This window comes from Pagrus pagrus (genome assembly GCF_965226575.1).
Source record: "Pagrus pagrus genome assembly, chromosome: 4".
NCBI lineage: Eukaryota > Metazoa > Chordata > Actinopteri > Spariformes > Sparidae > Pagrus > Pagrus pagrus.
Window position 1 is genome coordinate 21,986,790 of NC_140188.1, and position 19,785 is coordinate 22,006,574.

The following is a 19,785-nucleotide window of genomic DNA, read 5'->3' on the forward strand; positions in this document are numbered from 1 at the left end:
GGTCCTGTGTCACGAACTGTGGTGAAAACCCCAGTTGAGTTGGTATTCTGAATGCACTATATACATTTCCAAATGCTCCTAAAACACAAATAATATTGGCATATCCCACAAGCCTTACTCAGTAATGCTAGGGCGATAAGGCCGTTTGGAATATCCTAACGAGATGGCATGTGATCATACCAACAGATTAATAACTTAAGAGCTGTCTTTAGTCACTCACTTATATCACCCACTCACTTACACCCAGACACACAAATACACATACACACACGCACGCACACACACACACACACACACACACACACACACAGGCAGGTCACCACTGGGTCATAATCCTGAGTGTCTCCATTTAGTGTCATTGTTCTCAGAGGAGCTTTAGATTACCACTAGTCATTTAGACTTGAGACAGCTGGAGAAGATAAGAAGGGTCAAAGTGTCATGACTTGTATCTATCGCTACCAATCACTTCCACCGCATGAACTGATGACAGATGTCTTACAGTAGAGCTGGATCAAAAGATAATACCAAATTGCAATACAGTTAAGTCAGTTATGGTCATAATGGCAATACACGTTGTAACTTGGAAGGCTAAATGTCCTCACGTGTCTCTAAACATCATTACTTGTTCTATAATTATTGAAAATTCATCTTAATTAAACACTTCAAGAGGCCCAGTTTGAGAGTAGAATTAATTAGTGGGGCTGCCCTTGTAGTTGTTACAGTGCAGGTTGTAGTCGCTGCCATGCAATGGAAACTCAACTCCAACTATACGCAGATGGCAAAACTTCTTGGAGATTAACACTTCATAATTATTGATTTGGCGCACACTATTAATAAACCGAGAGCTATTAGTTGAAAGACAATTATTGTTAACCATCCCCTTTGTAGGCTTTTTGTTAAAACTTTAAGTAGTGTCCAAGGGAGGGGGGAGTCAGGGTGTGGGCTGTTTTCCCTTGGATTAGGCAAAGTAAATTTGGCCAGCCGCCTTGGTTCAGCACATAAATTGTCATCACAACCACTATTACCAAGGACAGCTGATGTGCCATTTGTTGGTGTGTATGACACACTATTGTAACAGACAGTCGTCTGTCTTCACACATCAGCTTGTGCTGCCAACAGTGATTTGACCAACAGAACTTGTTGTAGTTAAATGTGCACACAGTTCTCATTGGCAACAAGACACTATTACTGAGATTACCATTACCTCCAAACAGTACAGTAGTTAAGATAACTGGGTAAACTGCTGGCTTTTTTATAACCTGTATGATCTGAGGGCTAATAATCGGTCTATCCCAAACAAAGATCCATCTGAGCAATAATTAAATAAGAATATAAGAAATCACCAGTCATTAGTAAAAGATACAGGAGGCTTAGCATCACTATGAACAGGTTTTTGTTTGTCAAATGCACAACAATGTCCAAAACATGCTGGAACTAGTGTGTGTTGTATTCTTAAAACTTCAAAATAGAAGGTCAGCCTGGGGTTGACACTGTTGAAATGGATCACAGAATATCAGCTGAACATACTTTGGACTGACAAATAACAGTTTAAACTAACCAGGGCCCACAGAAAAAGTGGATTGCAAAATACTGTATTTAGGGCCCAATAGCACTGTTGTGGTTCAATAATAATCTAGGGTGGCTTTTCTGGACTGGAAAACAAATTAAAAATTGAAGTGTATTTGGGGCAAAAAAACAACAGTATTCTCCCTGGGGATGCACAACATACATCAGGCCAATAAATTATGAATGGGGACATTTCATGGGAGACAACAACTAAATCATTGAATTATTCTTCTTTTGAGTCCTAAAAACAGTGTTTCCCACACATTAATTTATTTGTGGCGGTCTGCCACAATAGCAACATTGGCCGCCACATATTGATTTTCTGTTTTTGAAGCCGCGCATTCCCATTCTCACTCACTCAAGATAGCGCACCCTTCAGTGAATAGAATGATGTTATATACTCCGATACAATGGATGGCGGTGTGGTTTCTAATCCGCCTGTAAAACCAACGAAGAAGAGGAGGAGGACTATTTAACGCAGTTGGCTTGACTGTAACTCCCTCTGCAAAGAAGTCGGCTGGCCTCATCATCGAAATCAAGCCCCCACAAAGAGTGCCAGGCCTTGAAGCCAGTTTTTGTCATGGCCAAGCCATGTAATTACATCGTCATGTGATGCAATATTGTGAACGATGCGTCTGTAAAACCATAATAAGAGCCGCACATCCCCCGCAAAATGACCAGTTTTAGCAATTCAGTCTAATAACATTTGGAGAGTCTAGAAGAGCCGCCAATTATATTTTATCTCCATTCAAGTTAGCTGGGCGCTAAACCAGAAGTTAGCCGGCTCACGCCCTATGGCACCCCAGCTGGACAGCCACCACCACAATCAAGTCTGATTCTGTGGGAAACACTGTAAATAATACAGTTAGTGTCTGTATTTAATCTTTGTATAGTGCTATGTGTAAGTTAAAATAGTTTATTATTATTAAAGGAAAGAAGAAAAGCATCAACATACCAGGTGACTCCAAACACTACAGCAATCTGCCAGTGAGTCAAGTGAGGACAAGTCTTTCTTTTTCATACCATTACTCCTCTAACAAATCCCCAGGTTGGTCATCACAGTAATATCTGTGCAAAGAGTCATATGAGCTTTTCGCACCATATGTCTCAACTGATATGTTTTACATGCAAACAACAAAGGACCTCATTATAAAGTGCCTGCAAGCAAGAACCAGTTCTAGCACACTTGTCCAGAGAGTTTTAGCGGTACTGTGTTTGGACTGAGAGTTGAATCTTTCCCGTGTGTGTCCGTGTGTGTGTCTATGTCTAGGTTAACACTTCCTCCCACTGCAGCTCAGGTCATTGCTGTATCCATCCAGAGTCACTGCGGTAAATATGAATGTGTTCCGAGGGAGCGATTTAAAATAGGAAATGAAAGTCGTGTTTGCTCTATGAAGTAAAACTCAGCATAAAAAACCGCTTACACTGTAGATAAGAGAAAAGTCACCACTTCTAGTTCCATTAGATCTTAAGCCTTCAAATAATGTCAACTAAAATGAATGTGCCTGAAATTCTACACAGTGCATTTACAGGAGAATTGCCGAGAGCACAATTGTAAGGCACAACTTTTTTGTAAACTTTTGTACCTGAATGCATGACATAATAAGGTTGTTCTCAAACTTGTACCATGTAATAAGCATATACTCCCACACTACCTGCACCACAATTAGCTATTTGTTGCAGAGAGCAGCGTTCCTGGCTGCTAGAGAGTCTCCAGATATGGACACTTGATAGTGAAGAGTGGTAACAACAAGAGAAAGCCGTCATCTCAGTAATAGCATTGCTATGGAAACAGTATGGAGGCGTTATGTGTGTGGGAAAAAGCAGCAAAAAAATAACACCAGGCAAGAATAAAGATGCCAGATGGCAACCAGGCAGCATCTGGAGGAACCAAGGATACACGTATGCTGGTTACCTTGGAGAGGAAAGTGTCTACAGTACGTAGTGTCACGGATGTTAAAGGCACAATCATCTGCCATAGCATGGCTACATCACATCTGCACAGTGGATGTTTTAAAGGAAGGTACGCTGCACAAATGATTGAGTTAGTGTTACGTACAGTCTTAAAATCAACAAGTGAACAATTTGAGGAACACATGTCACATTGTGGAGTAGCACAGAAAAGGAAGATAACAGCAACAGGGATTTATTAAACGTTTTTACCCATTAAGCATTTAACACTAGCTAACCCCTTTTGGTTTAAGGGGATTCAATGTCAGATCAATTCCATGGGAAAAGAAACCTTATCCTTGATCTATACAGTTTCTCAGCACCCGGAAAACAAAGTCACTCTTTGACAAAATACAGAAGTAGGAGAGAGCTGCACTCACGCAGAAGAAACTGAAAACGAATTTGCCCTTGTTTTTTTTTTTATTTTGTGAATTGTGTTTTGACCTTTATGCCACTTTTCTAACAAAACACTTTTCTTTTGGTGACACACACCCTCTCTCCTACGCATACACACACATTTTTTGCTGCAGGTCTACTGCAGTTTTGTTTGCGTTGCAGAGAAAGTAGTGTTTATGTGAAGATAATGTATTGCATGTGTTTAAGGTGTGTGAGTGGGTGAGTGAGTGAGTGATACATATATGTCAAATTTTATTGTGCTTACTTATTTTTATTACTTACTTATTGTACTACTCCGATCTTTGGCCATTAAATTCTAATCAGTTCATCCTTGAATCTTTACGAACAACTTGTCCAATATCTGAATCTCAACCATAGACTACTCACCAAAATCTGACACAAAAAAAAAATAAAAAGGTCCCAAATAAATTATATTTTCCTGTACTTCACATTTCTCACCTTTAAAATCATCTCCTGTGTCAATAATGATCCAGATATCATGATTGGATCAACTTGAACATGAGACAAATTGACACACAGGCCTAAGACCTGCAGCAATAAAACAAAGTCCTACCTGAACCCCATTAAACTGAAGATAATTTGACCCAACCCGACTGGATCACGTTTAAAATATGATGAACCAGAGGACCCATGTAATTGGCAATGATTGCTGGACTTGGACAGAAATCGTGCACTGCAGTATTTTCCAATATAACATAATAACTAGCAAGACTAGGCTGTCGGTCATGTTGCTCTTTCAGATGCTACATTAAATTTGGTGCACAGTAGGGTCACGCTACATAACCCCCTGGGAAAAAAGACTTGTCCCGGTTGGTTGAGCAGGTACATGTACAGTAAATTGTGGCGTAGCGCTCCACAGAAAGGAACACTTAAATCCACAGAGCCTGTTAAAGGGCAAAGCCTGTGTGAAATAGAAAGAGGTAAGTTCAATGTATGAAAATGATTCCTCATACGACTCACTATCCGCTCAGTACTGCTCTGAGTTCCAAATACAAACTCTTTGAGAGAATTAAACAGATGGTGTCTGTTTACTTCCGTATGTCTGTGCTTGCTTGCATTCATTTCTATGCACAATGATGTACATGTGTTCTTACATCAGCGTTTTATTGTCTGTAAGAGGGAGAGACAGACAAAGAGCTCAAAAGACAAACACAGTGAGACGTAGATTGCATGTTTCATTTACCAGCTCTGGTGAGTTTGTCACTTTGTTAATTGGATTATATCAAACACCTGTGTCTAGTCTAATGTGTATCTCCCTTTGCTCCAATTTCATGCTCTAATTACTTCATGATTACCGGTTGGTTAGGTAAAAATCTACTGTGTTTTACTTTGCATTTACATTACTTTCTTCACATACAGTACACGAACATAATTCACTTTACAGGAAAGCTGTGAGCTCGGCTGAGGGTGTGGGTGATCTTTGCATTCGTTAATTTATGGATTTACTCTATTAATCTTGAAATTGAATTGTGATAATAACCCACTGTACAATAAAAAAGGGTACATAATTAAGGGCTTTAAAGCCTCTATGATTAACCCACGCAGGTGATTTCAATTATTTGGACTGATTAGACCACTTCTCAATAATGTGGGTGTGTGTACTGAGCTTGACTGGCATCTCCCTCAATCTCTCCTGTTAGATTTGTTAGGGCGGAACAAATTACATATATTAGCACATAGCTAGCAAGTGCACTATATAAATCTTCTGCCATTTTTTGGGGTGTTAGATCTCAATTGTGACTTTCATCTCCTGTAGATATTGAAAGCAGAACTTTTCTGTTAAATGATAGCCCTCATAGAGAAATTCATCTCTTGTCGCACTTTGTAGAGAATGATCATTAGCGAAATTACTTAAACCATAAAAGTGTTGAAATAAAACCACTCGAAGATAATGAGAAGGTGAAGCGGTCGTATGAAGGAGCGCTCTTCCATCCTGCCAAACCATTTGGCTCTTCTGATAAGTGCTTTACTGTGGGAGTACTAATCATCGAGGTGAGACAGTGTGATAGGTCTGTCCCTAAAATCAAGGATTGGATAGTATCGCTACAAGATTGAAACAAAGTCCAAACTTGGAAAGGATTATAAAGTAGCTCAAAAATCAGGAAATTCTGCGATTCCTCTCTGTGTTTAGACGTCAATCATAATATTCCAAGACAGAGCTGCAACGATTAATCACATAATCAATTATCTGTCAACTCTGATGACTGATTCATCAGTTTTAGTAATTTAGTAATAAAAAAAAAAGAAGATAAGAAAAAATCTGATTCAAGTCTCTTGAATGTGAATATTTTTTGGTTTCTTTACTTTGACAGTAAGCTGAATATCTTTGGGTTGTGGACAAAACAAGACATTTAAGGACGTCATCTTGGGCTTTGAGAAACACCAATCAACATCTTTTTTTTGTTCAAACAATTTCCTGACATTTTATTGACCAAATAACTTATCAAGTTATTAAGAAAATAAACAACAAATCAATCAGCAATGAAAGTAATCATTAGTAACAGCCCTAATCCAAGTATTACAAAACTATAAATATAAAAAGGATGATTGTGCAAGAAATGGGAGGAAAATACTGTAAATGTGTGTATGTACTTGTGTGTGTCTGTATTGATTTATGTGTGCGTGGATGAGCACTTGTATGCAATGATCTAAGCTCAAGGGATTCCCCATCACTCGTGTGTGCTGACAGGGAATTTCTGCACCACATCTCACGCCATTTATCATCTGTGCAACATACAACTCAAGATTTACTGACTGTGTCTGTGTGAAACAGGTAAGATTGCTTCCATCAGTATCACTTCCTGCAGTGGAGATTAAATCATTTTATATGATGTTACGATGGAAACATCACAGAGACTGTGCAGCAAATTAACGAACAATAAAAACATGAATGAAAAACTATATTACTATTTATTAAGGTATTGTAAGGTTACGCTTAGACAGTGCTAGGGATACAAGAAAGAAAGAAAGAAAGAAAGAAAGAAAGAAAGAAAGAAGCACACAGGAACGTGCAAACACAAACTGAAGTGACGGTGTGAACACATCTCAAGTGCTTAGGAACGCTATTCCAGCAGCGTAGCCACACCTAGCTAGAGCATGTATAAGTCTATCCAGGTGTGGCTAGTCTCGTGACACTGTTGCTGAGTAAATACTCGACACATTAAAATGGGAGACTGCAGTCACTGGCCACAGATCACTGCATTTTTGCTGCATTGCTGCACTGAAGCCACAAAAAACACATAACTGTTTATTTATGGATTTTTGATTTATGCAACTACTTATGGAGTATTTGCACGCAATGCTCGCAGAACATTGCTGTGCTTCACTCTGTTGACACAGTGTTGTCCTACAATTATTGCAGCGTTTATCAGTGACAAATACTGCGGTAAAGTCCACAGTGTGTGTATATGTGTGAGCCTGTGCGTGTGCGTGTGTGTGTACATTGCACTCTGGTTGTTATGGCAATCTCTCATATCCCACTCTTTGTCCTCTGTTCTCTCACCTTTCCTCTTTAAATTGGCCTTTAGGGAGACTACAGTATATTACCCTTTCTTACAAAACACAGCCCTGCACCCGAAAACACACATACTGTACACCGTCTTATACACGCACATACACACAAACTGGCAAGGACTCAAGCTCCACTTCTGTATATTACAATCTGTGAAGACACACACACACACACACACACACACACAGAAAAGACAAGAAAAGTGCTGATCCGAGGAAGCATAAAGTTTGCCTGCGTCAGAGTATCAGCTTACTGCTGTGAACTAAGTGGAGATATATGGTGACACTAAAACTGAACGTATATGGAGGAGTATAACTAATGACAGTACCGAGGGAGGAGTGGAAGAAATAAATAAAGATTAAATGATAGAGAGAGTGGAAGGAAGGAAGGAAGGAAGGAAGGAAGGAAGGAAGAAAGAAAGAAAGAAAGAAAGAAAGGAGTGAGCGGTGAAATAAATACACATTGGCAATTTGAAAACAGCAGTAAGATAAGGGGAAAAAAAGCTTAGAGAAAATTGGTTTAGAGGCAGATGGGGAGATGAGAGAGAGAACGATGAGAAGAAAGAGTAGGGGTGATTGTTTATCTGGTAAAGGAGCTGGCTTGGATTTTTTTTTATTGGCCTCCTTGAGCCGTGGTTTGAAAGGTCCCTCTGCAATCCACAGGAGGGGACACTCTGCTACTGATTCCACCATTGCATGAGCACTGCAGCACCTCTTGAAGCGATACAGTATTTCACCCTGCTCAAATATTTTCTCCTCTCTTGGCAAACACACAGTTATCTCTGGGAGCTTATGAGCAATTGACTTTTACGGGCTCTGACTCTCTGCCATCAGCGGCGGGGCACAGGCGTTCATTTTGTGCCCTGACAAATATGAAACAGTGCACAGATAAATAAAATATCCAGGTGTATGGTGCTACAGTTTGTATTGTGTGGAGGTGTAAGTTTAGGAAGTAAATGTGACGGCAAACACTCACTGCTGTTAAATCTACTGTTGACAAGTGTTCCTCTCCCTCACACACTCACACTCACACACAGAAAGAAATACGGTAGTATCGTGTCCATTTACAAAGTGACAGCAGGTCCACGGCTCCCCCTGGTGGTGACAGCACCAACCAGCACTATTAAACAAATTAGAGGACACTTCTTATCTCTCTGGCTCTCTCTTTTGATCCCTCTCTTAATCTCCCAAGACTCTCATTTATGTATGTATCTCCTCACTGCACCTCACTCGCCCGCCCACATGTACCATATAACTGTTAAACATGTTTTAAAAGTGCCTTCCCCTCTTGGTGTTCTTTACACGCCCACGCCATTACCCCTCATGTGCACTGCATCATCATTACAAATGAGGCATTTAACTGCTGCTCTTATCTTATCAAATGGTTCGGTCTCACATCCTCGTTACAAACACACGCACAAGCCTATTAGTGAGTCCTTGTGGGGGTTTCTAATTAAGTTACATGACCTGCTCAGACCTCACAGACTATCATTATGAATCGTGGTACTTTGGCTGTGGTCTGATTTGGCTGCAAAGTCACCTTGAACATCAGCTAATATATAAAAAAGATGTGTCTGTGTGTGCCACAAAGCTGAAGTTGGCACCGCTACTTTTATTTTTACATGAATCAGCGTGGGAGAGTAAGATAAAGCTCCACTGGGGCGTTATCCTCAAGCGACCTCGTTGAGCCCCAAGGAGAGCGCTGCCTCTTAAATAACCGCTTATCAGCCCTCATCAATAATGGACAAACACCAAGAGGGGGAATGAAGGAGGCAGCGAGACTTAAAGACCAGAGCGGAGAAAGAGCGAGAGATAAAGATGAGGAGAAACAAAGACCTCTGTTTTGATGGATTATGATGTTTTTTCCTTATTTTCACGGTGAATGATAAGTTAAAACAATTAAACATAAAAAAAAGACAGAAGAAAAGAGGAAGGATATGAATCAACTGGATGAGGCACATACTTCACTACCTTCTGACTATATTAGGAGATTTTTGCTTAACATCCCAATGATCTAATCTCTGTCGTTCACAGATCTAATAATGCAGAAATGGACGCACAATTATTTTTCTAAAGCTGAATGAGTTTTAGAGGCTGTTCAGCGGAGCACGGTGTCTGTTGAGTCAGTCCTAACTGGTCACATCCTGTCTGGCACGTCAATAAGACAAACTGATGCCCTATTGATACACACAGTCAGTTAGTGCTGACACAAGAGAAACACCAGAGGTCTGTGTCTGAAAAGACTCTTAGAGTTACAGCGCTGTGTGTGAGAGTCTTGTTGATTTCCCAAGCTGTAGAGTTGATTTATTAATGAGAGTCATGTTAAAAGCATGCATTAGCTCACTCCATAGCCGACTAATAAACTGGTGATGTGTGTGTCTGTGTGCGCGAGTACTGGGAGACTGCCCTATGTGTCACATTAATGAACTAGTTTAAATCTTGCTTAGACCAGTACGGAAACAACATTGACTAGTGGGGGACAATAACCTGAATTTGTTTTCACCACAAATATATTAAGTATGTACAATAAAAGTCTTTCTGTCTGTGTTGGATTCATAGGGTTCATGTTAAGGTTGAGACTTTGGGTTTGGTGTCTCAGAGGGTAAGCTTCTCGGGAATTAAAAAGTCAATTAAATGTCCCTAAAGTGACATTTAAACAGTGAAAGTGTGTGTGTAGGTGAGAGAGGGCAGGGAGTGCATAACCTGATCAATCATTAAGATTGATAAAACACTAATTAACTAAAGCTTCTCTGTCTAAAATCCATCCAGCGGTCCATACTCCTCCACCTGCTCTCAAATGATCATAGAGATCTCAAATACAACTGTAATTGGTATAATTTCAGGAATTTACAGTCAATTAAAGAATATTTTGTCTTCTAGACCATAAAATTCGGAGAACAAAAAACAATTAAATATTTTGATTATAACTGAAAGGATAAGTTCACCCAAAAATTTAAAGTCAGTCATTATCTTCTTACTCTCGAGGGGACAGAAAGACGGCTAATGTTTCACAGTCCACAAAACATTTCTGGGGCTTCACAGCAAAACAGCGAGAATTCTCCTAAACAACTGCAGAAGATGGGGACTGGTTTTAAAACAGGCCAAATAAAACTATGAAATGGCCCCATACAGCTCATCCGGCATTATACAAATCTCCTGAAGATCCCAAATTAATTCAAAAACACCCTCAACACGCAGCTGAGCTCATGCAACCACTTCAGGCGAGCTAAACAGCTACAGTAAAGATTTTGGCTTAAAGGGTGCAAATAATGTCTTTTCAAATCAATTTGGGATCTCGGGAGCTACCATAGGATTGGATTATGCCAGACAAGCTGTATGGTACGGAAGCCCTAAAGGGCCATGCATTCATACATTTTATTTCCTCCATTTTCCCATGATCTCGAGTGAATTTCATTTGTTTTCTTGAGATCTTGAGTTATTATCTCGAAATAACAACTGCAGTTTTCCCGAGATAACGATATAATTAATTCGAGATCTCGAGATAATGACTGTGATATGATAGGCCTTATGGAGATTATGGAGACGCCCGGGACCTTGTAGCTGGTCAGCTATGTAGTTAACGACGACATCAGGCTCACTTAGATTGCACCGCCGATATAGCTGAAGCCTTGCTAACCGTCTTTTTAGATTACGCACACTAATGTGTATATTATCTGTAATAGCAAGGCATAATGCTATTTCAGCCTGTGTCAGGCCTTGATTGAAAAGATATGCGACGCGGTGATCAATATGCTCCTGCTCCTCTGACATTGCTACACTGAATGATGTTTCCTGCAATGATTTAGTATACTACACTATCGTTTCGCTATCTCGAGATCTCAAATTAATTATATCGCTATCTCGGGAAAACAAAGTTTCGTTATCTCGAGATCTCGAATTAATTAAATCGCTATCTCGGGAAAACAAAGTTTCGTTATCTCGAGAAAATTATCCCATTATCTCGGGAAAACGGCAGTTGTTATTTCGAGATAATAACTCGAGATCTCGAGAAAACAAATGAAATTAACTCGTTATCAAGGGAAAACGGAGGAAATAAAATGTATGAATGCATGGCCCTGTAGGGCTTCCGTAGTATGGAGCCATTTTATGTTTTTATGTTTGGTTGTTTTCTAATGAATCTACCTCATTTGTTAACTGCTGCAACACTGTTTTGCTGTGACGCTCCAGAAACGTTTTGTGGACTACTTCACCCAAATTTCCATCAGAATAATGGTGAGTAGATAATTACTGAATTTTCAATTTTCGGTTGAAATGCTCCTATAAAGTTTATTACTCATTAAAGTTTATTACTCATTATACAACACAGCTTAAAATCAAAAGATAGATACACTAAGCAACTACTACTGTAGACCTTCAGCATAAACACAACTGAACTGAACATTAAAAATGCAAAGTGGTACAAGCGTTCAAGTAAACCAGGCACAGCATACTAGTCCATTAAACCAAATCAACCTTCATAATAACATCAGCAACAAGCTAATTCTACAAAGCAACCACAGAGCATTAGCCATGGCGGGACATTTAACCAGCAGTGTAGCCACAGAGTATAGAGACAGTTATAAGAGAGATTAGTTAACAAGTTCAGACTGTATTTTACTCACATTATTTGAAGAGGTCCTTCTCCTTCTGGTTTTAGGAGTAACCACCCCACTGCACTCCTCAGGTGGATGATATCATGCTTCTCTGTCTCAGGACTCTCAGCTGCTGGTTAGCAGCCTCAAAGCTAGCTAAAGTAGCCTAACTGACAGTAGCTGGAAAACTTGCTAACTCCCTCTCCCGTTTATTTGGTTGAACAAGCGACTACTTTCCTATAATTTAAGCCTTTTCTATTCACAGTCTGCCAGTAAAATAACTGTGGCGACTTCAGACGAGTTCATACTTTTTATTGTAAATCAAAGGATGTGGACCTGACCTGGCCAGGTGTTGACGTCTCAGGCTGCAATACCATTCTTCACCACACAGACTGACTGACATGTACCAGCCGTTACAATCCAGAGGGGCGCTGTTTCACCAATTTGAAGTAAGCCAATGATAACCTTTTAATAAAAACTTGTCTTTTTACTGAACAGTTCAGCAGAGAAAACTGCACTTTAGGGAGAACCAGGGGGATAAAAGGTAGTAGCACAGACCACTCTCCCATCTCAGTATCACTATGCAGAAATCAGCCCTCTCAAGTACAGTGTGTGACTTAATCGGACACATTATACTAAAAAAAACCCTGGTTAAAGGGCTTTTCCCATCTTTTATTTACAGATGAGGTGCTCTCTTTCTCTCCGCCCAGAGTCATTTATTACATGACTGGTTCTAAGCCAATGGTGTCACTGGATCTTCGTCGGTCTGATACCTTGTGTGTAAAGCCCATGACACTTTAACACACCCTCACAGGGCTTTTAAAGTAATAGCTTAAAAGCATTCATAATAAAAAGGCCCTAAAGAGGTACTTATACTGCTGTATTCAGGTACACGTGGAAATTCGTTACCATAGAGATTTACCTTACAAATAAGCTACCTAAAATGATTTAAATAAAGTGGTACTTGAATTTATTTTACCACAACACTTGTTGGTGTTTCTTCGAGTCATTTAGTGATGAAAGCACTTTCAATGTGTATTCAAATTGCTGCGGTAGAAGCAAATGGGTGTCTATGCAATAAAACAAACTGGAAAAGTTTGTAGTTCTATGTATAAAATTGAACTCCACACACACAAACCCATCACACAGACGCTTCTGTGACCGTCTGACCAATTAAGTATTTAGTGAGGATCTCGGCTCCAATGTTAAATATTCACTCGTTTTCCAAGATGAATAAAGGATGAGCAATTGACGCATTTATCTGCATGTGTGTGTATGTCTGTGTCTGATTGCGTGACAGTTTGTGTGTGTTCTGTGAATCCCTTGAGTGCACGATTTCACTCACTGCTCCTCAAGTGTCGATCCGTTACAAACTACAGCTTCATTAGGCTCTGATTAAGAATACAGACTGACACATATTCACACTCAGACACACAAACTATCCCACAAGCTGACGGATGCATAAACATAAAGTGAGACTGATTAGTCCCCCATCACCATTTTTTTTTTTTTTTTTAGGCAGTGGTGAGTACACTATCTCATTTTTCATTTTAAAGTACTCCTCTTTTATTTATATTTTAGCTTTGTTGCTCTCTCTCTTTTCACTCTTTCTATTTCTGTCTGCTCCACAACATAACAAGTAAAGTTGTGTGCCTGGACAGCCTCTCCTTACATAGGCAGATGCCAGAGTCTAAACACTTAGCGAACATGAGGCTCCAGTCCAGAGAGGACAGGCTTGTGACTGGCTGTAGTCAATAAACATTCGCTGATACTCTCTCTTGTGTTTGTTCTGATTTTTCTCTCCCGCATTAAAGTACTGTGGAGCTCAGAAACAGCCCCACAGAACAAAGTCTGAAATCACTATCACTCAGCCAAAATAAATCCCAAAATCAGATGGTAAATCTATAGCAAACATTCAACTGTGTGTTTTAGCTGGTAACTCCTAAACAATATGCTGTTGTATCTCCACATCAAGAGTTCATTTAAATACCAGTTTTAATGCAAAACTGCATAATTGTATTGTAAAAGTAGTAGTTCAGTTTGAATAGATTTTCAATTTTGTTCCCATCTCTAAAAAAATGCATTTCATAATATATATTTTATTATGTATATATCATTATATGTATTACTATGTATCTGGTTATACAAAAAGGAAGATGCAAAAGTACTGTGAGTTTACATCTAATTTTCACCTTTTTCTTTAAAATCTCGCTCCCTGGAAAAAAAGGTGACTGAAGGACAGAGACGATGAGTGGTGTAAAAACGGAAAACTAAGACACTAGTAAAGAACAAAAGTGAGTGACAGGGCAATGGAGAAACAACTGTGGGGACACTGTAACTCTGTCACCTTCACACCACGCTCCATCAGCAGGCAGAGCTCACTTAATCAGATGGACAGACAGACATCCAGTCTGCACACACACACACACACACACACACACCGGTACACCCATGTGCACATGGCATATGCTTCATAATGTGACCCTCTGCCCCCTGGAGGTCTAAATGCCCCCTCACTGTCACTGGCATTCCCTGCTCTGTATCCAATAATATCATGAGCTTTTGATTAATCTAGTCTGATTAAAATTGATGTCTGCTTTGATTCAGTGTGTGTGATTAAAAAATCAGCAGAGTGCATTTGCCATTTAGGTTAAAAGGGGATGTGCTCTTTTTACAGGACAGTTCAATTGAACACAGTCGTTATTTTCAGATTAATTTTCATTTGGCTACCCAAATGAAAACATGGAAACTGCCTTCCTGTCCACCAACTAGCACAAGTTCTTCCATCGTAAAAAGTACGGAAACTGTGGACCAGAAAGTAATCCTGAATGTAATAAAACTAAACCGCTGTGAGAAAACTATGTAGCTTATTCTATGTAGTTTCCTGCTAACTGTGCTGGAATCTAGCACAAATAAAGAGTTTCAACCAAAGCACGAAGACGACTTCCTCACATTCAAGTGATTCATAAATGGCAGATGGTGGAGGCGTTGAATAACAACAAACTGTGACAGCTGTACCCTCTTTAATACAATGCAAAAAAGATGAGATAAGAACGCAAAGAAAGAAAAGAAGGAGGAAGACAGAGTTGAGGGAGACACCAGAGTGAACCTGTGTCGGATGCTCATTCAGTGGTGAAGCGTTCAGGACCGACACGTGCACTGGCTGCCTGTCAAAGTCAGTTTCTAAAGCTTCTTTTAAATCAAGTCTTGATCTGGAACAAAGTGGCTGATCTCTGCTTTTCTGACACGGTTCACTAACATTGTCACATACTGACAGTATCTGGTCCTGAGTAGATAATTAGCGTTAACGTTCACCACATTAGCCCCGAGGAAACGTTGAATGCATATGTTCTGAATTTAACACACTACATTGTCAACATGGCCTACATGGTCAAGATGCCCGTTAACGATACAATGAGCATGCACACATAAGAAGCAGCAGTCTCACAAGCGCACACACACACAGATGCTCCTTCACAACTGAAAACACACACCCACACCCCAAACACAGACACACACACACTCATGAATAATAAACTGCAGGGCATGTGAGGGTGCACTGTGAAGCTGTGGCTCATATCTGCTTGTAGTTTGTCTCTTTTTCCTTCCCATCTGTGCTCCTTGTGGAATTTTGAATGAATCAAAGGTTTGCAAAAAATAGAAACCATGCGTGTGAGCGTTATGTGCATGTGCATACTTTGCATGTCTGTCTTTGCAAAGGACTACATTTCATTAAAACACTGAGAAAGAAAAGAGAGGGAGGACATTTGTGTCTGGTTTTACAATGGGAAGATCGATTTGAAACACTGGCTATACCAGTGTTCAAAGTTAAGGAGCTGGGATTGAGGTCCAAGGTTAGGGGGTTAAAAAAATTATTCTTGCATTTGTGATTGCAGCATTTGCAGGAATTGAAGTTTGAGGTGAGTTCCCAATTAAGGTGTCGCAGGATGATTAACAAGATAGAAGAGAAGAAGAAAAAAAACATTTTACAACAATTTTTTTTCTAGTTTTACCTTTTCAGACCTTTATAAAGTATTGGCACTTTTAAAAACTCTTTGGTGGAGTTGTCATAACAATAATGACGGGGCTTCACAAGAAGAAAAGTCCTTTATTTTCAGGGGTCACAAGCTAAATAGGTTGAGTTAGGAACATTCATCATGTCACGACTCACCTCTCTGCAGAGCCAGAAGGGTTTTTAAGGAACACTCGTTGGAAGGGCACTGAGGGCACTTCACTGATTTGCATCTTTTCCTTCGGGGTGTTCATATGTTAATAAAAAAAGTGTTGATATTAATATTTTGTGGTTGACTTGCAAAGTCATGGCTCGTTTTAGTTGTTTTATAGTTTGAGCCAGAAAAAAGGGTTTTCATTTCAATAGTTCTTGGATTTTCTTCCCTCTGAGTGTGAGTGTCAGTGTGAGTGTCCAGCACAGGTCTTGACCACTGATACACACTGACCTGGAAATTAAAGTGGACAGCCAGCTGTTTTATTACCATGGCCATGAACACAAACCTTCAAACACACACACATACAGGCCCATGTACACACACATATGCCGAGGTCCCAAGGCGAAACGCTTACAGCACATGGCCATATGAGCTCCCATAGCCAGGTTGACCCAACAGGGATACAGTCTGCCATCCTCCTCCCTACTCCCCCCTTTCTCTCTCTGCATTGGTGGACACAGAGGGGTGATGGAAAAGACTTGCTCTGTGCTTTCATTTCCTCAACAACAGAACAAGTTAAGGCCATGTTATTATTACACAAACCGCAATATAGTCAAATATGTTTGCAGAATATAGCCAGTCAGTGATGAGAGAGCCTGGGGGATGAACAGGCTGTTCAAATGACCAAAATACAGTTCATGGAAATGTTAAGCCAGCAGCCTCTCCAAATTTAAAATACACAGGGACACCTCATTTCTAAACAACACTGCGGTGCTTGATTTAGATGCTGAATGATTTACATATGGAAAAATGAATGAAGAATGAGTGTGAAGCAGAGGATATCTGTAAAAGAGCATTCAGGTTCAACTTGAATGCATAAGGTAAAAGGTTCAAGATTGGTAGCAACAAGCTACGACAAACAACAGAAACATTATCTGAGAATGAAATGCCTTTAGTCACTATCATTCTTCTCCTTTCTTCTCCACTGGAAACAACAACACAACAAAGCCAAAGCAGCTACATGCTGCTTTCTATAGCCTGAGGGCTGAGCAGTGATCCACAGTGTCCCAATCACACTCAGTCAAACCACTCACCAACATGATGCTTTGCTGATGACGAACTAGAAGAAAAACAACAAACAAAAATGACGGCAGTGGGGTCTCCACGGAGGCTTGAGGAACTGTCATAAAGTAGATTATCTAACAAAAATACAACAAAATACATTTTACATTTGGAGCATTATTTAATGCATATGTCCTACTGTATATGGGGCTGTGCATGCATTTGTTCTGATTTTGCATGACCATGGTGTACTGAGGTCAGTTACTGGCATATTGTCCAAGATAATGCAGACAGGTCAAGCACCCTAGCTTGTGCCTTTTGATTTTAAAACTAAAATTCAAGTTTGTGTGCATATGTTATGAAAACGTGTTCAAGTTGATTTTGGACTTCATGCAGTTTGTTGACATTTAACGGCATTCAACAATTTGTCCAGCAAAAGTGTGTTTTTCTTCTTGTTCCTCCAACTGAATGTGTAGAATGATGTACTGTATGTGCAGAGTTTGACACTGGAGGGCTGTTTTAACATTCAAACAGATGCCTTCAGAGGGAGATCAGTCAACTGGTGAGTTTCACATTGAGATCAATTGTCCCCATGCTGCAATCGCCGTTGCATAATGTAAAAAGGCTGACCCTAAAATTGATGGAAACAAAGTGGGCAAACGTGCTGGTCTGGATTTGAGATCAAAACTTCTCTTAGGGCTTTTTTAACACCTCCGATTTCCATTGTGCTACTATTCAAGTTACACAGGTGCAAACTTTTTCTATCTCCGACAAAACAAGAAAAATGTAAACGTAACATCCAGTAAACAAAATGAAATCATACAAACATCGCAAACAAACAGTGGTCAAACAACTACAAGCCCCACAACCAACACATCATCTAAATAACCAGAGCAACAAATCCCTGATCCACAACAGGTAGAAACAACATCTATCCCTCTGAGCAGTGATGCTGTCAGGGTTGCCATGGCAACAAATTAGCCCGTAGATGTGAGCCTTAGAGTACTGCCACAGAAAGTCTTCAGGAGCGTCCTACAAACATTCCCACACTCACACACCAGTGAGGTTACCTGTAGAGCATGCCTGTCTGACTCTTCACCGTGTCGTGCAGCGACAGCGAGTGGAAGTTGAGGAACTCCTCCAGCTGTTTGAGCTCCGCCACACTGTTGTTTTTGTTTGCCGTCCACAGCATCACAGGAGCATAGGGCCGTGGCCCCGTCCCTGTAGACATCTGCCTGTTGAGCCTCCCCTGGCCCAGGCCTTGGGCCTGGACCCCACCGTGACCTCCTCCCTGACCTCTGGTCCCCTTCTGCTTCGGGTTGGGGATGTCCGGGCATGTTGCTTTGTACAGGTACATCTTCCTACTCTCCGCTTCCTCACTTTATCCTCTCTTTCAGTCTCTCCCGTCTTCTGTGAGTCTGTCCCACAAACATGTACGCTCAGAGTAATCCAGGTAGGCCCCCTCGCCCACGCAGCGCTACACGGAGCAGTGTGTGATTAAAGCTCAAAGGAAAGTGAAGTATTCCTCTGGATAAAACTCCACATAAAGCATATTCCTCTTGTTCAAAAAAACAAAAAAAAGGAAATGCAGGAAAATCCGACTTAATTTGAAGAGAGAAAAAACGGCATTCAGGAGTCCAATCTGTCTGCAGGCTGCACATCCACGCAGAAAAACAGGCTTTTTTTTCTCTTTACATGTTCTCCTCCATGTGGGCTGTGCCTCATATGTTGTCTGTACACATACACACATGCAGATAGAAAGAGAGAGAGAAACATACACACAGATATCTCCCTCTCTCTCTCTCTCTCTCTCTCACTCCCCCTCTCGCCTCTGCTCTCTCTCTCTCACACACACACACACATTAACGCTGTCACTTTGCCCCCTGCTCAGCCAGTCTACATTATAAGCTCAGTTTGGTTTTGCTCCCTATTAAATGGCATGGGAATCTGGGACATTTTTCCCGCCCTCCCTCCCTCTCTGTGTCTGTTTCTCTCTCTCTCTCTCTTCCTCCTTTTACCCCTTTTTCTCTCCAACTCCCTCTTATCCTTTCTCTCACTTTCTCCATCATCCCTCCTTTGTCTCTCAGTATTCCCCTTGTGACAAGCCCTTTTACTTACTACTTACAACTGATTTCCTCTCTTGTCTCTTTTCCAGCGTTTACGTCTCCTGCTCTTATTTTTTTGTATCCGACGCAGATACACGCATCACACTGTGCATGCTTCATGTTACTTTGCTCACTTTCCCTCCCCAACCCCCCTTTAAAAAGCCCTTTGAACCTCTTTTGTCTTTCATTTCTTACCCTGCCCTCTCTTTTCTCCTCCGTCTCTCTCTAAACAAAGTGTACTCTGGAGTTTTGCCCGTAACAAACACCTAAAATAAACACACACTCTCTCTCTCTCTCTCTCACTCACACACACACACACACACAGATGCACACAGCCAACAGCATGTTATGCACAATTGCACCCGGTCTGAAGGCAGTGTTTTTGTAATGAAGTGAACCACAAAATAAAACTGGGAT

At 40.6% G+C, this 19,785-nt stretch overlaps 1 protein-coding gene across 2 annotated transcripts in view; it reads right to left on the reverse strand.

The window, feature by feature from the left end:
- Positions 1-18,717, reverse strand: part of kcnab1a (potassium voltage-gated channel subfamily A regulatory beta subunit 1a) — a 115,667-nt gene extending 96,950 nt beyond the window's left edge. The window contains exon 1 of one of the 2 annotated variants that reach the window (XM_084351133.1): positions 18,334-18,717. In XM_084351133.1, the coding sequence (XP_084207259.1) occupies positions 18,334-18,620 (287 nt within the window). In that variant the 5' untranslated portion in view covers positions 18,621-18,717. Of the gene's footprint in view, positions 1-12,065; positions 12,416-18,333 lie in introns of those variants that run through there. The other variant, XM_084351135.1, reaches the window with a different exon arrangement.
- Positions 18,718-19,785: the final 1,068 nt, after the last annotated feature.